The sequence below is a fragment of the Bacillus rossius genome (genome assembly GCF_032445375.1).
Source record: "Bacillus rossius redtenbacheri isolate Brsri chromosome 9 unlocalized genomic scaffold, Brsri_v3 Brsri_v3_scf9_2, whole genome shotgun sequence".
NCBI lineage: Eukaryota > Metazoa > Arthropoda > Insecta > Phasmatodea > Bacillidae > Bacillus > Bacillus rossius.
In genome coordinates this window covers 4,337,728-4,359,868 of record NW_026962013.1, presented here as the reverse complement: position 1 = coordinate 4,359,868, position 22,141 = coordinate 4,337,728, and the positions used below count along the sequence as shown (strand labels likewise).

General features: G+C 41.2%; 1 protein-coding gene across 1 annotated transcript; it reads right to left on the bottom strand.

Moving 5' to 3' along the window:
* Positions 1-12,771, bottom strand: LOC134542844 (uncharacterized). The gene is made up of 5 exons (XM_063387409.1): positions 12,643-12,771; positions 9,866-10,022; positions 5,083-5,231; positions 1,741-1,812; positions 1-894 (listed from the first exon to the last, which is right to left on the bottom strand). The coding sequence occupies exons 1-5, from the start codon at positions 12,649-12,651 to the stop codon at positions 526-528; spliced, it is 756 nt and encodes a 251-aa protein (XP_063243479.1). The 5' UTR covers positions 12,652-12,771; the 3' UTR covers positions 1-525.
* Between the last annotated feature and the right edge of the window lie 9,370 nt (positions 12,772-22,141).

Sequence of the window (22,141 nt, the reverse complement as noted above, 5' to 3'; positions counted from 1 at the left end):
TTGTAATTTAAGTTCTTAAAACATTTCGTTAAAACTTTAATAAAATTTACAATATAAATGAAAAGTTTACAATATAAATATAAAATTAAGGTAATTTGTTATTTTGGTATAAAATTAATCTTTAAATAACATCCATAACAATCCCATTCTTCTCACAATTACTTATGCTATATTTAGTTCAAGTTATAATTTTAAATTAATGTTCACAGGCTAACAATCCATTCTATTCACAATTATGTTATATTAGGTCCAGTTATAATTTTAAACTAATGTCCACAGGCTAACAATCTATTCTCCTCACAATTATGCTATATTAGTTCGAGTTATAATTTTAAATTAATGTTCACAGGCTAACAATCCATTCTATTCACAATTATGCTATATTAGGTCCAGTTATAATTTTAAACTAATGTCCACAGGCTAACAATCCATTCTTCTCACAATTATGCTATATTAGTTCAAGTTATAATTTTGAATGAATGTCCACAGGCTACTGGGAGCGGGTTGCAGGTAGGCCGACGAGGCTCAGCGCCGCGACACGGGGGACAGCTCGGACAGCTCGGACAGCTCGGACAGCTCGGACAGCTCGGACAGCTCGGACAGCTCGGACAGCTCGGACAGCGGGCCGGACATGGCCACCATGCTGCGGGCGCGCGCCGAGCACACGTACATCACGGAGTCGTCGCTGGAGGACAGCCGGGTGGAGGAGCGCGCCTGCTTCTGGAGCCGCGCCTGCTTCTGGAGCCGCGCCCTGCTCTGCGGGTACACGTAGGCGGCCCGCACCTCGCCAGGGCAGCCCGAGGCGTCCAGGATCACCGAGGGCTTCTGGCCGCTCCTGCGGCGGCGCGGGCCGCTGTCCAGGCGCTCCATCACCCCCACCGGGCGCCCGCGCACCTGCGACAACACCGGGACACCAGGGCAGTGGCAACACCGCCCGTCGCCATTCAGGCAAGCCAGAGCTGTGGCAACACCGCCCGTAGCCATTCAGGCAAGCCAGAGCTGTGGCAACACCGCCCGTCGCCATTCTACCACACCAGAGCTGTGGCAACACCGCCCGTCGCCATTCTACCACACCAGAGCTGTGGCAACACCGCCCGTCGCCATTCTACCACACCAGAGCTGTGGCAACACCGCCCGTCGCCATTCTGCCACACCGGAGATGTGGCAGCACTGCCCATGTCCTACAGGATGTGCCAACAGAACAGTCTCAGTTGTCAGTCATGCTCAAAAACACTGCTATTGTTACTGGTTACGAAATAATAATTCAGCACGGAACATTAATAAATTATATAACTATGAAATTTAACTATTTTAAGTTAGGCTCAAGTTTCCACACCTAGCATATTGTATTCGATGTGAGTGCCTACACTGTAATGCCAGATCCAGAATTACTATAAACTGTACTTTCATTTCTTTGAGTTAGTATTTAAAACAGAACCCACAACCATTACATTTTCTTTACCAGAATATGGATTTTAAAATATCTGGCTCCACCAGTTCTGTAAAAAAAAAAAGTAAAATTCTTACCGTATACTAATGAAAAGATTAAATAACTTAAGTTCCGCTGCTATCATTTCAATAAAAATAATTTCAAACAAACAAGATAGTTTCAGCAATTCAGCAGGGGGCAACATACTGTACCGGTGAGATAATCTGTGAACTCTGAAGTAAAAATAAGAATGTTTATTATAACACTGAGAAAATCTTCGACAAAGTATATACAACGATTACGATACAAACCATAACTTCTAAATCGCCATTTTGTAATCTTCGCAATGTGAAGTCTGGCCTAAGATAGTTTAACACGAGTTCCTGAAACAAGCACAATTGAACAATTATTAGCTACAATATTCAAGTAATAATGTACTACCCATATATAATAGAGGTATTAAAATTAGAAACTACATATGTAACTTTTAGCCTATGATCCGTTCTTTTACACTCCTGAAAAATCCAATAGTTTAAAATAAAAATGATAAACTGACAAAACACCATGTTCCAGTAACACCACTTAAGGAACACAAATGGCTCAAAAAACAACCTGCAAACAGAGTTATTTGCTCATAATTATATTTAAAATACACAAACCAAACAATTTTTTTGACTTGCAAATTGCCAAGGTGTCTAATGCTAATGTTTGCATTTAATTTTTATTACTAGTGTGTTAGGTGACAACATCTAACGCTCTGGTAGGAGACTGAAGTTTCAAATATATTGGGAACCAAATGAATGTGCACCATTCAACACTTACATTAAATATTAAATCACTTTTAGAGAAAAACAATGCAAAATATAACTAATTTCATATGTTTGATGAACTTAACGGTGAGGGAGAAGGTGCGAGAGGGAGGAAAGAAGGTGCGAGAGGGAGGAAAGAAGGTGCGAGAGGGAGGAAAGAAGGTGCGAGAGGGAGGAAAGAAGGTGCGAGAGGGAGGAAAGAAGGTGCGAGAGGGAGGGGAGAAGGTGCGAGAGGGAGGAAAGAAGGTGCGAGAGGGAGGAAAGAAGGTGCGAGAGGGAGGAAAGAAGGTGCGAGAGGGAGGAAAGAAGGTGCGAGAGGGAGGAAAGAAGGTGCGAGAGGGAGGAAAGAAGGTGCGAGAGGGAGGAAAGAAGGTGCCAGAGGGAGGAAAGAAGGTGCCAGAGGGAGGAAAGAAGGTGCCAGAGGGAGGAAAGAAGGTGCCAGAGGGAGGAAAGAAGGTGCGAGAGGGAGGAGAGAAGGTGCGAGAGGGAGGAGAGAAGGTGCGAGAGGGAGGGGAGAAGATGCGAGAGGGAGGGGAGAAGGTGCCAGAGGGAGGAAAGAAGGTGCCAGAGGGAGGAAAGAAGGTGCGAGAGGGAGGAGAAAAGGTGCGAGAGGGAGGAGAGAAGGTGGAGAGGGAGGGGAGAAGATGCGAGAGGGAGGGGAGAAGATGCGAGAGGGAGGAAAGAAGGTGCCAGAGGGAGGAAAGAAGGTGCCAGAGGGAGGAAAGAAGGTGCCAGAGGGAGGAGAGAAGGTGCGAGAGGGAGGAGAGAAGGTGCGAGAGGGAGGAGAGAAGGTGCGAGAGGGAGGGGAGAAGATGCGAGAGGGAGGGGAGAAGATGCGAGAGGGAGGGGAGAAGATGCGAGAGGGAGGGGAGAAGGTGCGAGAGGGAGGGGAGAAGGTGCGAGAGGGAGGGGAGAAGATGCGAGAGGGAGGGGAGAAGGTGCGAGAGGGAGGGGAGAAGGTGCGAGAGGGAGGGGAGAAGGTGCGAGAGGGAGGGGAGAAGGTGCGAGAGGGAGGGGAGAAGGTGCGAGAGGGAGGGGAGAAGGTGCGAGAGGGAGGGGAGAAGGTGCGAGAGGGAGGGGAGAAGGTGCGAGAGGGAGGGGAGAAGGTGCGAGAGGGAGGGGAGAAGGTGCGAGAGGGAGGGGAGAAGGTGCGAGAGGGAGGGGAGAAGGTGCGAGAGGGAGGGGAGAAGGTGCGAGAGGGAGGGGAGAAGGTGCGAGAGGGAGGGGAGAAGGTGCGAGAGGGAGGGGAGAAGGTGCGAGAGGGAGGGGAGAAGGTGCGAGAGGGAGGGGAGAAGGTGCGAGAGGGAGGGGAGAAGGTGCGAGAGGGAGGGGAGAAGGTGCGAGAGGGAGGGGAGAAGGTGCGAGAGGGAGGGGAGAAGGTGCGAGAGGGAGGGGAGAAGGTGCGAGAGGGAGGGGAGAAGGTGCGAGAGGGAGGGGAGAAGGTGCGAGAGGGAGGGGAGAAGGTGCGAGAGGGAGGGGAGAAGGTGCGAGAGGGAGGGGAGAAGGTGCGAGAGGGAGGGGAGAAGGTGCGAGAGGGAGGGGAGAAGGTGCGAGAGGGAGGGGAGAAGGTGCGAGAGGGAGGGGAGAAGGTGCGAGAGGGAGGGGAGAAGGTGCGAGAGGGAGGGGAGAAGGTGCGAGAGGGAGGGGAGAAGGTGCGAGAGGGAGGGGAGAAGGTGCGAGAGGGAGGGGAGAAGGTGCGAGAGGGAGGGGAGAAGGTGCGAGAGGGAGGGGAGAAGGTGCGAGAGGGAGGGGAGAAGGTGCGAGAGGGAGGGGAGAAGGTGCGAGAGGGAGGGGAGAAGGTGCGAGAGGGAGGGGAGAAGGTGCGAGAGGGAGGGGAGAAGGTGCGAGAGGGAGGGGAGAAGGTGCGAGAGGGAGGGGAAAAGGTGCGAGAGGGAGGAAAGAAGGTGCGAGAGGGAGGAAAGAAGGTGCGAGAGGGAGGAAAGAAGGTGCGAGAGGGAGGAAAGAAGGTGCGAGAGGGAGGAAAGAAGGTGCGAGAGGGAGGAAAGAAGGTGCGAGAGGGAGGAAAGAAGGTGCGAGAGGGAGGAAAGAAGGTGCGAGAGGGAGGAAAGAAGATGCGAGAGGGAGGAAAGAAGGTGCGAGAGGGAGGAAAGAAGGTGCGAGAGGGAGGAAAGAAGGTGCGAGGGGGAGGGGAGAAGGTGCGAGGGGGAGGGGAGAAGGTGCGAGGGGGAGGGGAGAAGGTGCGAGGGGGAGGGGAGAAGGTGCGAGGGGGAGGGGAGAAGGTGCGAGAGGGAGGGGAGAAGGTGCGAGGGGGAGGGGAGAAGGTGCGAGAGGGAGGGGAGAAGGTGCGAGAGGGAGGGGAGAAGGTGCGAGAGGGAGGGGAGAAGGTGCGAGAGGGAGGGGAGAAGGTGCGAGAGGGAGGGGAGAAGGTGCGAGAGGGAGGGGAGAAGGTGCGAGAGGGAGGGGAGAAGGTGCGAGAGGGAGGGGAGAAGGTGCGAGAGGGAGGGGAGAAGGTGCGAGAGGGAGGGGAGAAGGTGCGAGAGGGAGGGGAGAAGGTGCGAGAGGGAGGGGAGAAGGTGCGAGAGGGAGGGGAGAAGGTGCGAGAGGGAGGGGAGAAGGTGCGAGAGGGAGGGGAGAAGGTGCGAGAGGGAGGGGAGAAGGTGCGAGAGGGAGGGGAGAAGGTGCGAGAGGGAGGGGAGAAGGTGCGAGAGGGAGGGGAGAAGGTGCGAGAGGGAGGGGAGAAGGTGCGAGAGGGAGGGGAGAAGGTGCGAGAGGGATGGGAGAAGGTGCGAGAGGGATGGGAGAAGGTGCGAGAGGGAGGGGAGAAGGTGCGAGAGGGAGGGGAGAAGGTGCGAGAGGGAGGGTGGTAGAGAGGTAGACACTCACGCCCCTGACGCGCAGCGCCGTGTCTCTGGAGAGCAGGTAGACGCCGTCCCCCCCGCGGCTCAGGCGCCTCCTGATGGACGCCACCACCGCCGCCAGCCACGGCTCCTGAGGGCTGCGGCTCAGCACCACGTCTGCATCGCCCCCGGGGCCTGAACACAACACAACACTCGTGCCATGCCCCTGGGATTCTGGACATGCGCCGTTACAGTCTTGCACTCCCGTCTCAAGGGAAAATAAATGGAACGAAAAATCAAGATACATTTACATGAAATTTATTTAATACTAGCTGCCCGACCCGGCTTCGCACGGCTATACTAATGGAATAAAATTAAGTCACATCTCCCATTTACAGTAATGGTAAATAAAAAAAATTCAGTGAAAATTTATTACAATGCTGTATAATGTACCGGAGAGAAAATGAATAGCACCGATGGTTTCCCGGCTCGTGCACGCAACGTACAACTGATGTACCCGTACTTAGCTACGGCAGTCTACAGGCAGATCACTTTTGCGCCGCTCATTATACATGCCCCTCCTTGTGGGTACGCCACTGCCGCGCGATGCCCGTAGCCATGGAGACGCAGAAGGCATGAACAATGCAAAATCCTGTTCTCATGCAGACAAATTACCCACTGTTGCCTGGTTTTAGCCCCCATGGGATTTAATTTTCGGAAAATGTCATCCTGCGTAACATAAGGAACATAACTGTGAAGTTTCAAGTCTGTAATATATATATATATATATATATATATATATATGAAAAAAAGGGGCAATTTTCGATATTTATAGGACCCGCAATATTTCAACGGTGATGAGGACTGCACTAACAATGAAATAGTCGTTAACTTCTAGCGCCTGCGGCATCGTCAACACACACTTCGTACGTGTACTGCATGTTGTATCTAACCCCCTCCAACGCATTTGATTCTAAATTGGACTTTTAGTAAGGATCCCTAATGTTATTGATAATATAATATAACCTATAGCCTTCCTCGATAAATGTACTATCAAACACTGAAAGAATTTTTCAAATCGGACACCGGTTCCCGAGATTAGCGCGTTCAAACTCTTCAGCTTTATAATATCATAGTATAGTGATAGTAACGTTTACTGCAAATTAGTTAAAATATTTAAAGAGGAATGGTTTAAATGATAAAGTTTCTAATTGTATTTACTGCCAAGCATGATATGTTATTTTTTCAAAACTCAACAAGATTGTGATTTGACGTTTTAAAAATATTTAAACCATCTGATTAATAGCTTAGTATTTTAATAAATTAAAAATGTTAATGTAAAATAAAAGTATCAAGGGGTTTCGAACCCGAGCCGACAGATTTCCAGGCCATGCGCTTGACCAGTAAGCCAGGCGCCTGACTTGACAAAAATTTAATACATTTTTGTAAAACCACTTCAACTACCAAAATACCGAAATTAAAAAAAAAATTAAGGCACTGGTACAGATAAGGCATTTACCAAGTACCCAAACGAAAGGAAAAAACAAATAGTAATTTGGTAAAAAAAATTGAAATATCGAGACGGAATTAGGAATAATCTATTATATGAAAAATCATTTAACACAATGTTAATGATTGGTTTAACTACTACTACTAGCGCCACAAGTTCGCAGGTCACCGCGAAATTCACTAAGCCGACAGAATGAAGCCAAGTTGCCAGACCTGTCTATATGACCGTGGTTCACACACCAGAGCTCTTTTGGGGGCGGTCAGAGAAAACAAAAAAAGGCTAGCCAATTGATAATGATACTAGTCGTATATGAACCCCCAAATACGCGCAAACATGTCGGGGCTTTCCCAAACACTAGGACAGACACGTTCCCATGTCTTAAGATGGGAGACAAGCTAAAGTTTAGCCAATTTCCGTGCATCTACGCAGGGCCGGTGGAAGGTAAATTGGCGCCCTAGGCGAAAAACCTTAATACACACCCCCCCCTCCCGGCCGGACACCCAAAAAAAATTGTCCTTGCCTCAAAATACATCACGTAAGCCTAATATTTTGTCAACAATCAAATGTAAGCAGGCTTGTGTTTTTTTACTTATTACAAATCATAAACAGGTCACCGTGGACTTTAAAAAATTACCTATATCAATATAAACATTCCAAACTGTTACAAAAATCCATTTTCATCTAGTTTCAATAATCGTTAAACATATTATATGAGCTGTTATGTGTCGTGCTGCGCCGCCCCCAGCTACTTGGCGCCCTAGGCGGTTGCCTAGTTCGCCTATATGGACGCGCCGGCTCTGCCATCTACGCCATGTCTCTACAACAAGGACCATACTCACCGTTCCGAGAATATTAAACCAGCAAACCTCGTTTCCAGGTATACTGGGACAAATTGCCACGTGTGTAACTCCCAAAGTGGAATTATGATTTGTTCGAAGTTGTTAGGAACAAGTTACCTTGAACGATCATATTGGGACCAGTGTGCAATCTAAATACAGCGAAGTACTTCACGCCAGGGTAGCTCTGGAGGCCGCAACTGAACCCGAGGAATATAACCACTAAAAAAAAAAGCTGTGTGGTTGAGTAATGCCAATAAAAACATTGAAATTTGCCTTATATTTAACTAAGATTTCTTAAACATAATAACTTACGTAATTTTACAAATCTTTCTAGTTCAAAATGGCGTATTGAAGAATGGCAAATTATTATATTTTGGAATAATTTTTAACAATGTTGAACCTGTGTTTTTGCAACTGAAACAGAGGTATTAATAATTTTTAACACTCATACTCGGCAGCTATGCAGTTTTTTTAATTGTTGAAAAAAAAATATAGCATAGTGTTTTGATTGTTGCGTATTGCAAAATAAATAATCCTAAACATTAGGCCTATCTGTTTAATATTCCCCGAAACGAACGACAAAACAAAATCACGGTTGCCAACATTTGAGGAAAGTTAACATATTTTAGGTTGTTGGGTGATTTCCAAAGGAAATAAAGAGCACTAGTTATAATATTTGAGTTGAGACTATCTTCCAAAATATTAGAAAAGGATACAGTTGGATCATTAGCCGTCAGACTCGAAACTGTTTAATCACATTTTTCATGGCGGACGTATGTTTATATTCGTGTCAGCTGTTCTAGTCTGCATTTATTAACGATTGTAGTTAAGCTGTTGGGAAGAAAAATAATTATAAAAAAAATATTACCGGTTGATATGTTAATATTTATTAAAATTCCCAAAAAATATATATATTTATAATACAAATGTAATGATTAGTTGACTATTTTCTCCAATTTAACCTCCAATAAAAAGTACAGCTGATACTTTTGTAAACAAACGGACGTCATATTTGGTACATGTACTTCATACACTGAAATCCTCTTCTACATTTGGCACCAGCTTCAAATAGTTTATGAAGTGCAGTTGGTTGGCTGATAAGTTTATATTCTTAGGACCATAGCTACCAATAGTCCTAAATCCGTTAACTTGGGTGTTGTATCGACTTAATGGAATTTATTTCGAGTTTTATCATGTTTTACCATAAAATATTGTCTGTAACAATAGGAGAGTAAACTAGCTACTAGACGTAAGTTACCCTGGGGGATGGAGGGGGGGGGGGAGAAAATAATACTTTGTAACGGTGATCATGTAAACATTGTTTAAACATGTGACAAATGTTAAAATATTTGTACGGCGAAAAGCGAACCCCACCGCCCCTCTTTGTAATAATTTCGTTCAGGGTGGTTACTGATTTAAAACAACTGTGTGCCTTGGTGGAAAAAAACAAAACAAAAACGGGCACTGTCCAGCGGAATAGCCGTTAGAACGGTGTAGCAAACCGTATGTATTCGGTACTGAATATCGGGTGCGCCATCTATTACCAAGCAACGAAACGTTACACACGAATGCATTTCGGTACTCGCATTTTTTTTAATAGTATGGAACAGTTCACTTGTAGTTCTACACTTTACCTATAAAATCAAATTAAATTTAGAATGACAAACAAGTCTGGTTCAAAATACGGAAAAATGAAAAGAAAAAAAATGCACCTTACGCAGTTTGGTACGTAATTATGTATAAGTATGTTTTCTACAAATCACGAATGTTGCGACGCCGCGACGTCATACTGTACGCGTACGCAATACGACTCGAATTGGTTGCTATAACATAGCACATGTTATTAGGTGTCAGAAGTAACGAGTAACGTAACGATACGATAGTAACGAATACATACGGGAACGCTTATTTTTGACGTAACAACGTCTAATAAATCGATGAACGCCGGCTGCACGCACGAAAAAGTATCCCGTTACGCATATTGTCCCGTTACGCTCATTGTACGCTTGCGCCGCGTCTATCTCTCTTCCACTCGATTGGAACAACCATCCATTTGACTTTTTCGAGGCACATTAAACTTGAAACACTCCCATTCGTTTCCTACTTTTCCTATCATCGTCCTATCCTTAACAGAATAACACAGATTGGAAGAAGTTAAATAGCGAACATGTATAAAAGTTATAGTTAAAATAATCTCTTCGTTAAAGTAATAAACATATTTGAATTAATGAGTGCAAATAAAAGTAAAGTTATCAATTAAATTGTATACTTATTTCATTTCACTCCTCCTTTGTATCTATACAAAATAGTGATAATTCAATAAAAATTATTCGATTTTTTTCATAAAAGTATGCAATCATTTCATCAAAGTTTTGTTATGACGTTGCCACGTTTAACTATCGTCCGTAAACCGACTTTACAGACAACCAATTTTTTTCCCTCGTTACTTCGACACGTCTAGTGGCCGGACGGTAGCTCACCGTCGCCGTCGCCGTCCCGGTAGAGGCAGTAGTAGCGCCACACCAGCTCCAGCACCGGCTGAGCCAGCTCGGCGGCCAGACCCAGAGGCAGCGAGTGGGCGAAGCGGCCCGCAACTGCCCGGGCGAGACCCTGCACCATGTTGAACTCTCCCAGCATCTGCAACAACACCCTCTACACTCGACAGGTAGCACCGAAAAACAGAAACACGCGATGCGGACACGCCAATTCACCTACACATTGTTAGGAGTATATTAGAGGCGGGGCGAGCGGTCCCATCACCGCTACAAGCATAATCCTATTACCCAAACAGAGATACATGACGCTTATGATGTATTGACGTGGATACACCACTTCACCTACACATTGTTGCGAGTATACTAGAGGCGAGGCAAGCGGTCCACCACCGCTACACGCTTAATCTGATTACCAAACGCTTATGATGTACTGACGTGAATACACATCACCTACACATTGTTGCGAGCTCAGTGGGGTGATTAAACCGTGTATTTTATTTTAGAAGTTAAGTGTTGTAATTTAATAGTGTAAATAGTAGTTAATGAATAAAACTGTATTTAACTAACATACAATATTTGTAGAACCTGTATTCCCACTTGTAAAAATATTAATGTTATGAAAATAATTTAAATCTAACAAACTTTCTCTCCTGCCTCAAATCAATCAAAACAAAGGTCAGTATTTCTAAAATAATTATTAGGGGAGTTATTTTTTTTCCTTCGCAAAAGCCACTGAACTATAAATTTATCCAATACAATGATTCAGCGCTGTCATTTTGTTCCGTGGACACAAATTAACATCTCGACAAAATAATTGAGCCAACAGTGACGAATAGGCCTATATGATTGTTAAAATAATGATTTTATTTTAAACAGAGTTTATGCAAACATACGGGTGTTTACTTATTATTTTTAATTCAGTAATATAAATACGAACAAATTAAGGCTTTAACTGTTAAGACAACGTCTTATCACATTTTGGTGGCAAACCAATATTTAAAATTTATAGATTTAGGTCTATTTCTAGCTATAGTCCTAAGAATATAACTATCAGCCAACCAACAGCACTTCATAAACTATTTGAAGAGTTTTTATTTTTGTTTTCACCATACAAATTCTTTAATATCTTAGTCACTTGATTAAACAATGTTTTCAATAACACCGTTACAAAGTATTATTTCCCCCCCCCCTCGCCCCGGTTAACTTACTCTAGTATCTACTGAACTCTTCTATTGTTAGAGGCAATATTTTATGGTGAAGAACGATAAAACAGAAATAATGAAATTTACGTCAATACAACACAAAATGCAGTGAAAATGGCCTAATTACGTTATTTTGTTTGTTATAATATATAATCGGTTTCATAAATCTTATTTGAGGCTATTATAAAAAAACATTAAATATTATCTACCAAGTAAAAACATATTCAGTTCCTATGTACTGTATTTCTGAAGTAAAGTAAACTTTAATCAGTCTATTGCTGATACAGATGTGTCTGAAGGCCTTCAGTGAAACGTGTGATTATGGATTTTCAACATTAAGTATTTTTATTCTTATAAATATTACTGAAACAAGATGACATTAAATATGTTGAACTTTCTCGTGAACTAAGAAACATTACAGAATAATATTAAATATTTTGATTGCACTTTAGCTTACTTTTACCAATATACAAAAGTATTGTTTTACGTACACATTTTGTTTATCACGCCAATTAGAATTATTAAAATTTAACGACAGCTACGCTCTGGTTCAACATCGCTATTCTGATAAAGCGTTTTGGCATGTAAGGTCCTAATTCCTTCAGTCAACTCGCCCAATGATGAGTTTTTTGACAGAATGAATTTCAGGAAAATGAATGCCATATCAGAGACGTACTTTACACGAATACTCTCTAAGTAAGTTTCAACTTTGTAAGTACATAAGACTTAATCCGTCAACTGAGTCGTTGGACGAAAAGTCCACCTCGGAAAGTCAAATAGATTGCAATCTTTAAAAAATCCAGAAATTTTCTACATAAGATTCAATGTGATGGTTTTTGGCCCTGTTATAGTCTAGTATTCTTTGCGCATGTCTTAACTCCGTAAAGTTTTCAGACTGTAGTCAAATGGAGATAAGTACAAAATCATTCCAATATTTGGAGGATTTGACTTCACACATGCGGTGTGATTAAAACGTTTACAAACTTCATTACATCTTTAACACGAGATATCTTTAGTACATCGCTAACAATTATTTTTGAAATGAAAATGTTAATTTGTCAATAAAAACACCATTTGGCAGTTTTAACGCTGTATAAATTGTCACATCACATCCCACACTAAGTCTGCATCACACGATGAAAAGTTCCATAAAGGTTCTGCTAGCAGCTTCCAGCATAACTGCCTCCATGGCATCGCGTATGGATGTTTCTATGAAAGAAACTATCTCACGTAAAATTGTGACTGACGTAGGCCTAGGTTGTGCGAATGGTTTTGTTATGACAGTTAATACTTTTCCTGTACTGTATAGAGACATGGACGTTTCCCATAATTATGGCACAATACTGCAACTGCTTCAACAGTCAACACTCTCGCCGCGTTTCCAATCAATAATCAATACTTCAATCCTTCCGGAATTAAATACCGTTTTCAACACTAGTGACACACATCCAATTATTTCTAAAATTTCTACGAAACCTTCTACAGAAATTCGAATACGACCGCTTCGAAGCCAAGCCAGTACACTGCCTACGCGCACGCCACGTAATTTCAATTACTCACCGAAAACATGATGACCCTTCTAACTCCCTGGTTCAACTGACACTTCTTCCACAACTGTCAGCAACTCAGTGACGCCACCGACTGCTGCACTAGACACAACTGTGGCCGAATAAATATTCTTGGTACAAAAAAAAAAGCTACCTATTTTCTACATAAATTTGTAATTAATTGTCGTATTTTCAAAATAATTATTTACACGTCTCACCTTCATATATAATATATATTTAAATGTAGGATAATTTTCACTCGGGATGCACATGGCCTCGTGACTATATCATACAGCCAGAAACACAATAAAATCACATCTTTACATTACATAATATATTTTTTAAAACCAACTAGCACAGAAATAACTAAAATAAAAGTTTCAGATAGTCTTTTACAAATAAAAAAAAAACCGGTATTGGTGTAAAACTGAGAAACACTTAAGAGATGAGAATTAGTTTAAATAACAATTCACTAGTGGCATGTAACCCATCATTTCTGATCGTTGAAGTTATCCGTAGAAATTTTATTAGGGAAGGAATAGTTCACTTTAGCATCCAAGGATATTAGTTTTTGAAATTGCGCAGATACATGTTTGCAAATTATTATTATTTTAACACTGATATGCATAGCACAAAAACAAATACATTGTTCGTACTGGGCATACAGTTTGTAATCTGCCGAACTTCGTAGCGTAGTCGGATGCACACCGGCTTACGGTGCGAGGACGTTCTGGGTTCGAGTCCCGGGTAAGGTATGGATGTAACATTTAAATGCAGATTTCACGTTAAAAATGAGAAATGCGATTGAGATTGCGAAAGAGGATAATGACCCTATGGCCGTGGGCTTCGTGCTGAAGGGAAGCCTCAATTTCACAGACGAAAGAGCCACACCCGAAGTTCCCCGAAGTTCATGCTCGATTTTTTTCCCCGTTCTATCTCATTGTATAAACCGGTGTGGCATTAAATTTTGCTGTCGATTAGGATAGGTTAGCTACATTATAAATATTTAAAAACATTGTGGATGGTTGGTTATATTAGGTAAGTATAGCTACATTAAAAATACTGTAAAATCATTTTATGGTTACTTAGCAAATAACTTTTTAATATGTAGCTATCCAGGGCTAGGAAACCGTTTACATGATTTCACAATATCTTTAATGTAGCTATCCTAACCAAATCAACCGTCCACAATGTGTTAAAGTATTTATAATGTAGCTAACCTAACCTAATTGACCATTAGTTATCATGAGTTACAATGAACAAAAAAAAAAAATTATGCACGATCGGGGATTTAGCTCTCTCGTCTGTGAAAAGAATGCTTCCCCATGCTGAAGGTCAGTCCCCCTCTTTTAAAAAAAAGTTTGCCATCTATCGGACTGATTAGCCATCAGATGTGAAGCCATAGTCCCGCCTGTTTTCTGATTTTCACATACCAATACGTTTGTTTACATTTGTATAAGCTGTTCCAGCCTGTTTTTTTTTTTATAAATAAACGTCTGTAGTTAAGCTTTCGGAAAAAATTAGATCAAAATATTACTGGTTACTATGTCTACATGTATTAAAAATCCAAAACGAATCTTCATAATACAAATGTAATGATATGATTTGACATTTATCTCCAATATAACCTCCAATACAGGCACGGCTGATTGGTTTGTAAACAAACGGCAGCCATATTGGTACATTGAAATCCCCCTCACCCTTTTGGCTTCAACCCCCCATGTATCTGTGTATTTCCTTAACATCAGGTCTGACGACGTGGCAACAACGCCAGGTTTCCATGGAGCTGTGTGTTCCGCTGTTAGACTACAGTGTGCTTGACACGGTCTCCAGGCAGCGGCTGTGCCAGGCGGCATTGTGACAGGGTTCCGGCCGTCGATCTTCTGCCGAGAGCGATTGATCGATGGTCGTCGGTCCGCGATGCGAGTCGATAAGGGCGCGGGAGCGCCGTGTGAAATGCGTGCGGGCTTGGCGGAGGTACGATGGGGGTGCAGGCTGGTAACATCGCGCGGATAAATCGATGCCGTGTCAGTCGGCACGCGTCCCTGGCCGGGCTATCCGCCCCCCCCCCCTCATTTTTATTAACCCCTTTCCCAACGGTAGGAGGAGTTGTGGAAGTGGGGGGTCACAAACCTCCTGCCCCCGAGTCCGTAGGCAACTCCCGAGCCTCCTGCAGCACGAGTCACAGCCTACAAGCTGTCTCATCCTTGATTTGCCATCTCTTTGCACGGCGCGCTGTTGCCAGATGTACCCAAAGAGCAAAACAAGTTTCAGACACAACTTCGTAATATAATAATTGTTTGCTTGAAAACGTCTTATAAATCGATGAACGCCGGCTGCACGCAGGAAAAAAGCATGACTCATTGTCACGTCCCGCCTGAGCCGAGCGTGCAAGAACCGGCCAACCACCGTGCGAGAAAATCTATACTAATATTATAAAGCTGAAGAGTTTGTTTGTTTGTTTGAACGCGCTAATCTCAGGAAACACTGGTCCGATTTGAAAAAATTCTATCAGTGTTGGATAGTACATTTATCGAGGAAGGCTATAGGCTATATTATATTATCAATAACATTAGGGATCCTTACTAAAAGTCCAATTTAGTATCAAATGCGTTGGAGGGGGTTAGATACAACATGCAGTACACAAACGAAGTGTGTGTTGACAATGCCGCAGGCGCTAGAAGTTTATTTCTTATTGCCTATTAACATTGTTGCCACGCACTAGATGCCTTATAATTCTTAATTTTCCCACACAAGTAAAAAACACCCGTGTGATATTAACAACGAAGCAATCAGTACCCTCATATAGAATACATAGAGATAGTGTGAGGTATATATGTAGATATAAAGAGATAAATACAGATAGAGAGATACATAGATATATAGGACTATAGATGTCGATAGAGATAAATATATATTTAGAGACATGGATAGATTATTTGTATATGTGTAGCTACTTCAAACATATTACAAAACAAAACTGAATGAGGCATTGCAATGCATGCCGAGCATTAGCTAGATAATGGAATTTTTTTCAATATTAGTATTCCCTTATTTTTCATTTTTTTATATATAACTTTATAGAGACCAGGTAAATAACTATAAACTGGCAGATCAACGTCTGTCGGGATCTGAAAGTGATGTAAATTATTTTCCACACTTGACATTCAAATTAAGAAGACAATTACTAACTACATCTGATCTCTAAACAATTCTCCTTCACCCTGTGTTCAGCCCGGGCAACGCTGGGTACTGCAGCTAGTATTCGATAATATCAAACATGTTAAGGCGGGCTTTTTAACTAATTATTCGTGATTATATTTAAACAAATTATTTAAATTTAATTTGCAAAAACTGTAAATAAAATTTAAAAATTAAAAAAGTATGGAATTTTTCATCAATATGACGTTATCACGTAAAATTATCATCCGTAAACCGACTTTACAGACACCCCCTTTTTTTAAAAAAAAGTATCTGAAACATTGTATTTGGTAAAGTAAAATATGGAAAGAGAATTTTGGAAATTAATTTTTCAGACCTTTATTTTATTTTATAAAAATACTTATGTGCATAGAAATAGTTCCATTGTATTTACTCTTAATTCGCACTCGGGAGTCCATACTTATGTTCCGTCTCACCTCTTTCACTCGGGGATGATTTACTCTCTCCTCCCTCCCCTTAAGTGAGTTTAGGTATTTTTTAACAATTAATTTCAAGCATGTTTTTGCCCTTATTATAAATATATACACGTCCTCAAATTGCCCTCAAAGTGGTGCACATAACATGCAGTAACCCTAACAAACAAAAAAAAATGGTTGTCTGTAAAGTCGGTTTACGGACGATAGTTTAACGTGACAACGTCATAACAAAACATTGATGAAATGATTGCATACTTTTATGAATAAAATTGAATAATTTTTATTGAATTTTCACTATTTTGTATGGTTACAAAAGAATGAAATGAAATCTACAATTTAATTGATAAATTTACTTTTATTTGCACTCATTAATTCAAATATGTTTATTACTTTAACGAACAGATTATTTTAACTATAACTTTTATACATGTTTGCTATTTAACTTCTTCCAATCTGTGTTATTCTGTTAAGGATGGGACGATGATAGGAAAGTAGGAAACGAATGGGAGTGTTTCAAGTTTAATGTGCCTAGAAAAAGTCAAATCGATGGTTGTTCCAATCGAGTGGAAGAGAGACAGATGCGGCGCAAGCGTACAATGAGCGTAACGGGACAAAGCGTACTGGGACAATGAGCGTAACGGGACAATGAGCGTAACGGGACAATGAGTCATCCTTGTTAGTGCGTGCAGCCGGCGTTCATAGATTTATTAGACGTCACGTCAAACAAACACGTTAGCAAGTCTTTCAGTCCTCGCCAGAGATGTGTAAACATCTAAACTCGGCAAAGAGCGAATTCATGTGTTCTTGTGTTACAATACGAAACTCGGGCACGAAAATTAACGTATAATTCTTTAACATAATACCGAGCTTGATGATTATTGTGTTTTCAACTGCATTTCTGGACGCTAATCACATGAAGTTACCGCACCCGCCGCTAGAATTCGCTGCCGGAGCAGCTACGTCGACTATCGAATCATTCGATCTGCAGTTCGAAATTTTAAACAATGTAATGATAACGGCTTTGATAAAAGCGAAAAAAGCCTTTTAAAAAATACTATACCGATTTACGACACGTAATGTTGTTAAAATACTGCCCATCTTGTAGAATATCATTAAAGAGTTAATGCTTTGATATTTTCCTTTGGCTTTGTGAACTTTGGTTGACACCATCTGCCACAGATGACAGCACTGTTCCACTCTCGACGTTACTCCGACAAAAATGTCGTATACCGAGAGCTGAGCTGTTGCACATCAACAGTTCTGTTCACACGGGAGGCCTTCTTTTCACAGACGAGAGAACCAAACGCCCGATCGTGCATCTTCGGTTGTTTTTTTTGTTCATTGTAACTCATGATAACTAATGGTCAATTGGGTTAGGTTAGCTACATTATAAATAATTTAACACATTGTGGACGGTTGTTTGGTAAGGATAGCTACATTAAAGATACTGTGAAGTCATGTAAACGGTTTCCTAGCCCTGGATAGCTACATATTAAAAAGTTATTTGCTAAGCAACCATAAAATGATTTTCCAGTATTTTTAATATAGCTATACTTACCTAATATAACCAACCATGCAAAATGTTTTAAAGTATTTATAATGTAGCTAACCTATCCTAATCGATCGCAAAATTTAATGCCACACCGGTTTATACAATGAGATAGAACGGGGGGAAAAAAAAGCGAGCATGAACTTCGGGGAAATTCGGGTGTGGCTCTCTCGTCTGGGAAATGAAGGCTTCCCCTGTTCGCACACGGCAAGTTACTGGCCGCTTGACTAAGTTACTGGCCTAGTGTAAGCCAGCCTTTTCCCGCAGTGACTTTGTCGCTCTCCCGTCTCGACTGTCCTCGAGCTTAATATTATTAGAAAATTTTGTTTATTGGTGGTTGGCATTTACTTAGCTGATTATTCCATCGAGTTTGCTTCTTACCATCACAGATCATCGTTATGAGTCCTTGACGGCAAAAAAAAAAATTGGTTGTCTGTAAAGTTAGTTTACGGACGATAGTTTAACGTGACAACGTCAAAACAAAACATTGATGAAATGAATGCATACTTTTATGAATAAAAATGAATCATTTTTATTTTATAATAATAAAAGAATTAATACTTGTAATTATACTAGTAATCAGATTTTTAAAATGCAAGAACAATTAACCCTTATTGCCGAAATTGTTGTTGTAATAAGCAATGAAAACCATATTAAATTTTCACTTCACTTTATAAAAAGTCGACGAAACAGTTCACGTGTAGATGACTTGTAATTAATTTTAAAAACTGGCGTTTAGCTATAAAGTTTAAATATAATTATGAACAAGTTTTCATATAAATAAACTGTAATCGAATATATATCATGAATCACCATAATTTTTTAGACAATTGTAACATAACCTATTATTACTGCACTCGCCGATAGCGTAACGGAACACAGCGTAACGGAACAATTTGCGTAACGGGACACTTTTTCGTGCGTGCAGCCGGCGTTCATCGATTTATTAGACGTTGTCACGTCAAAAAAAAACTTTTTTTAAAGTTATAACTTTAGTTATACACTCACGCTATTCTCAACACTTGAAATATTTCCCGTAAAAGCAAATACATTTTACATTTGAGTTGAAAATAATTTAAACAAGTTTCATACATGAGCTGTGTAACTGTATTAATGCAACCGGAAATAATAATTCATTAGACCGCACACATAAACATTTACAAAATGTCAGATACCAATTATATCAATTATTGGTTGGATGATAGGCTTACTCTAATATTTAAATAGGGTTTACTATTTTCTGGTAACTCATGTACATGTGTTTTCTTTAATCGTATAGTTTTAAACAATATTACATATTGTCGAATCAAAGTATTAATACACCTAAATGAGAAGTTATTTTTTAAACTGTGCATTAGAATAGTTAAGGATGAATGTGCTCTCATGTTGCAAATAAGTACACTTTTAATACGAATCTCAAGCCTCGGACACAAAATTTAATATAAATTTCTAAAATAATGCCGATATTCAACTAAGTTTCTTGAAGCAAATCACACGTACTTTCCGCGGGAAGCCTTCATTTCACAGACGAGAGAGCCACACCCGAATTTCCCCGAAGTTCATGCTCGCTTTTTTTCCCCCCGTTCTATCTCATTGTATAAACCGGTGTGGCATTAAATTTTGCGGTCGATTAGGATAGGTTAGCTACATTATAAATACTTTAAAACATTGTGAATGATTGGTTATATTAGGTGAGTAAAATCATTTTATGGTTGCTTAGCAAATAACTTTTTAATGTAGCTATCCAGGGATAGGAAACCGTTTACTTGATTTCAGAGTATCTTTAATGTAGCTATCCAAACCAAATCAACCGTCCACAATGTTTTAAAGTATTTATAATGTAGCTAACCTAATCTAATTGACCGTTAGTAATCATGAATTACAATGAACAAAAAAAAAACCGAAGATGCACGATCGGGCGCTTGGCTCTCTCGTCTGTGAAAAAAGGCTTCCCAGCAAAAAAGACTTGAAAAAATACTAAACATCTGCTTTGGACCATGATTCTCGACAAGTATATTTTTTTATTGAGGTCGTGCCTACCATTTTAAAACTCACTAAACAATTAATACTATAACGCTGTGTGAACTTCATCCGCCTCAGATTTCCCTTCCCAATTCACGAAGTTACTCCTAGCGGATGTCGTATACCGAGTACACATCAAAAATACCTTAATTAACTTTGTGTTAGCTTGATTGTTTCGTTGATTGAAGCATGTGTTTTGTCTCGCTGATTTCGGTTATCTTCTGAATTTAGTACGTTTTAACAACATCGTACAACTTGACATATTTAGAAACGTTGGTGTACCAATAGGCACTCCGCCTACTAAATCTTTCATTTTTATGTATTTATTTATTTTTATATAATTACTATTGCAAAATAGCAGTTATAACACATAACTCTGAAAACAAACAATTATTGACATTAATTCAAACAATTTTAGACAATTATTTCAAATTGAGTCCTAAACTCAAGGTTCAAATAAAAAAAAAAATTTTTTATTGAGAAACTTGTTGTTGTTGGTACATTATCAAACTTTCAATATCAGGGTCAACGGAACTAGACAGCATTTGATCGCGTACTCACGTTGCCACGTATCACTAATGGTAGCTAAATCAACTGCCAGAAGTAAGCACGAGTTAATGACAAACCAAACTGCAGTAAACGCGTGCTAATAACATCATGTCAGTGTTAAGAAGACTGCAAGTATCCGTTCTACCACTCTGGTTCTGGGGTAGAGCGCCTGCCTTGTGACTTGTAGGACCCGGGTTCGCGCCCCGGCTCCTCCAAGGCGGATTGCCCAGACAAAATGGCGGCATTTTCTCTGGTAGGAATACAATCCCTTGTAACAAGTCAGGCTACCAAAGAAACGGTGGGTGGAACAGAAAAAAACCTGCCAGGTGGCTTCCAAATGGGGAGCCCGTTTCTTTTCTTGGGCTCCCCATGCGGTGGCCATTCCGGGGGTTTCTCCGGGGGAACGGAGTTTTGCAAAAATTATTTGTTAATTTTTGTAATGTGATGTAGAATTCTTAAAAAAAAGAGGGGGGGGGGGTTTGTCTGTAAAGTCGGTTTACGGATGATAATTTTACGAGAAATCGTCATAAGAAAACATTGATGAAAGATTGCATACTTATTAATTTCAAATATTATTCACAGTTTGTGCAGATTTAATTTAAATAATTTGTTTAAATATAATCACGAACAATTAGTTAAATATCCCGCCTTAACCTGTTTGATATTATAGAAGATTTTCTCGCACGGTGGTTGGCCGGTTCTTGCACACTCGGATCAGGCGGAACGTGACTATTTTTCGTGCGTGCAGCCGGCGTTCATCGATTTATAAGACGTTATCACGTCAAAAAACCTATCTGTAATTATGTTTAACAATATGGTTGTACTGACGCATGTAAGTGATATTTCCCCTAGACCGGAATTATCATTGACGACTTTTTTTTTTTTTTTTTTTTTAGGTTGTAGTTCTCTAGAGCTGAGGGTGAAAATTTATTATGCAGCTAAGCCATTGAATTTAAGCACGTTTGACACCATATGTAATACAATAAAACACGTCTTGCCACCAGGTGTTTGGTGACGTGCTGCAAGCGACAGGCGAGAGCCAGCCAGAGGAGAAGCCTAAGATGTCCATCAAGTTCTGTCCCTGCCCGAACACGCCCGAATATTCACCTTCGTCCAACCTCGGGATTTGTTTTATTTTTGCGCAGGAGAAATGAATTCAAATATTAAAATGGTCGGTTAGGTTAGCTACATTAAAACACTTTAAAACACTATGGACGGTTAGTTAGGTTAGTGTAGCTACATTAAAATAAACAGAGAAATATTAATATATATATAAATAAACCCGAGGTTGGCCGAAGGTAAATATTCAGGCGTGTTCGGGCAGGGACAGATCTTGATTTACATCTTAGGCTTCCCCAGTCAGAGTGTCGCGTGTTCGGCGCCTCTGCACCTGTTGCTCGGGGCAGGTGCTAATTACACACCCACGCCCGGAACACCAGGGTGCTCGCTGGCCGCGCCAGTCACGTGACCTTTACTGCGATTATACTATACCACGTCACATTGTGATCCCACAAGCCACACCCCACTTCGTTTCGCGCGCATGCAGTACACACGCTCTGTGATTCCACAAGTCACACCCCACTTCATATCGTGCGCGGAGCAGGCTTGTGCGCGCATGCAGTACACACGCTCTGTGATCCCACATGCCACACCCCACTTCAAGTCGTGAATATTCAATATTAATTTGCATCGAAAAGTGTACTCTTTGCGTATATCTGGCTACATAGCATACCGAAACATTTGTTGGTTGACGG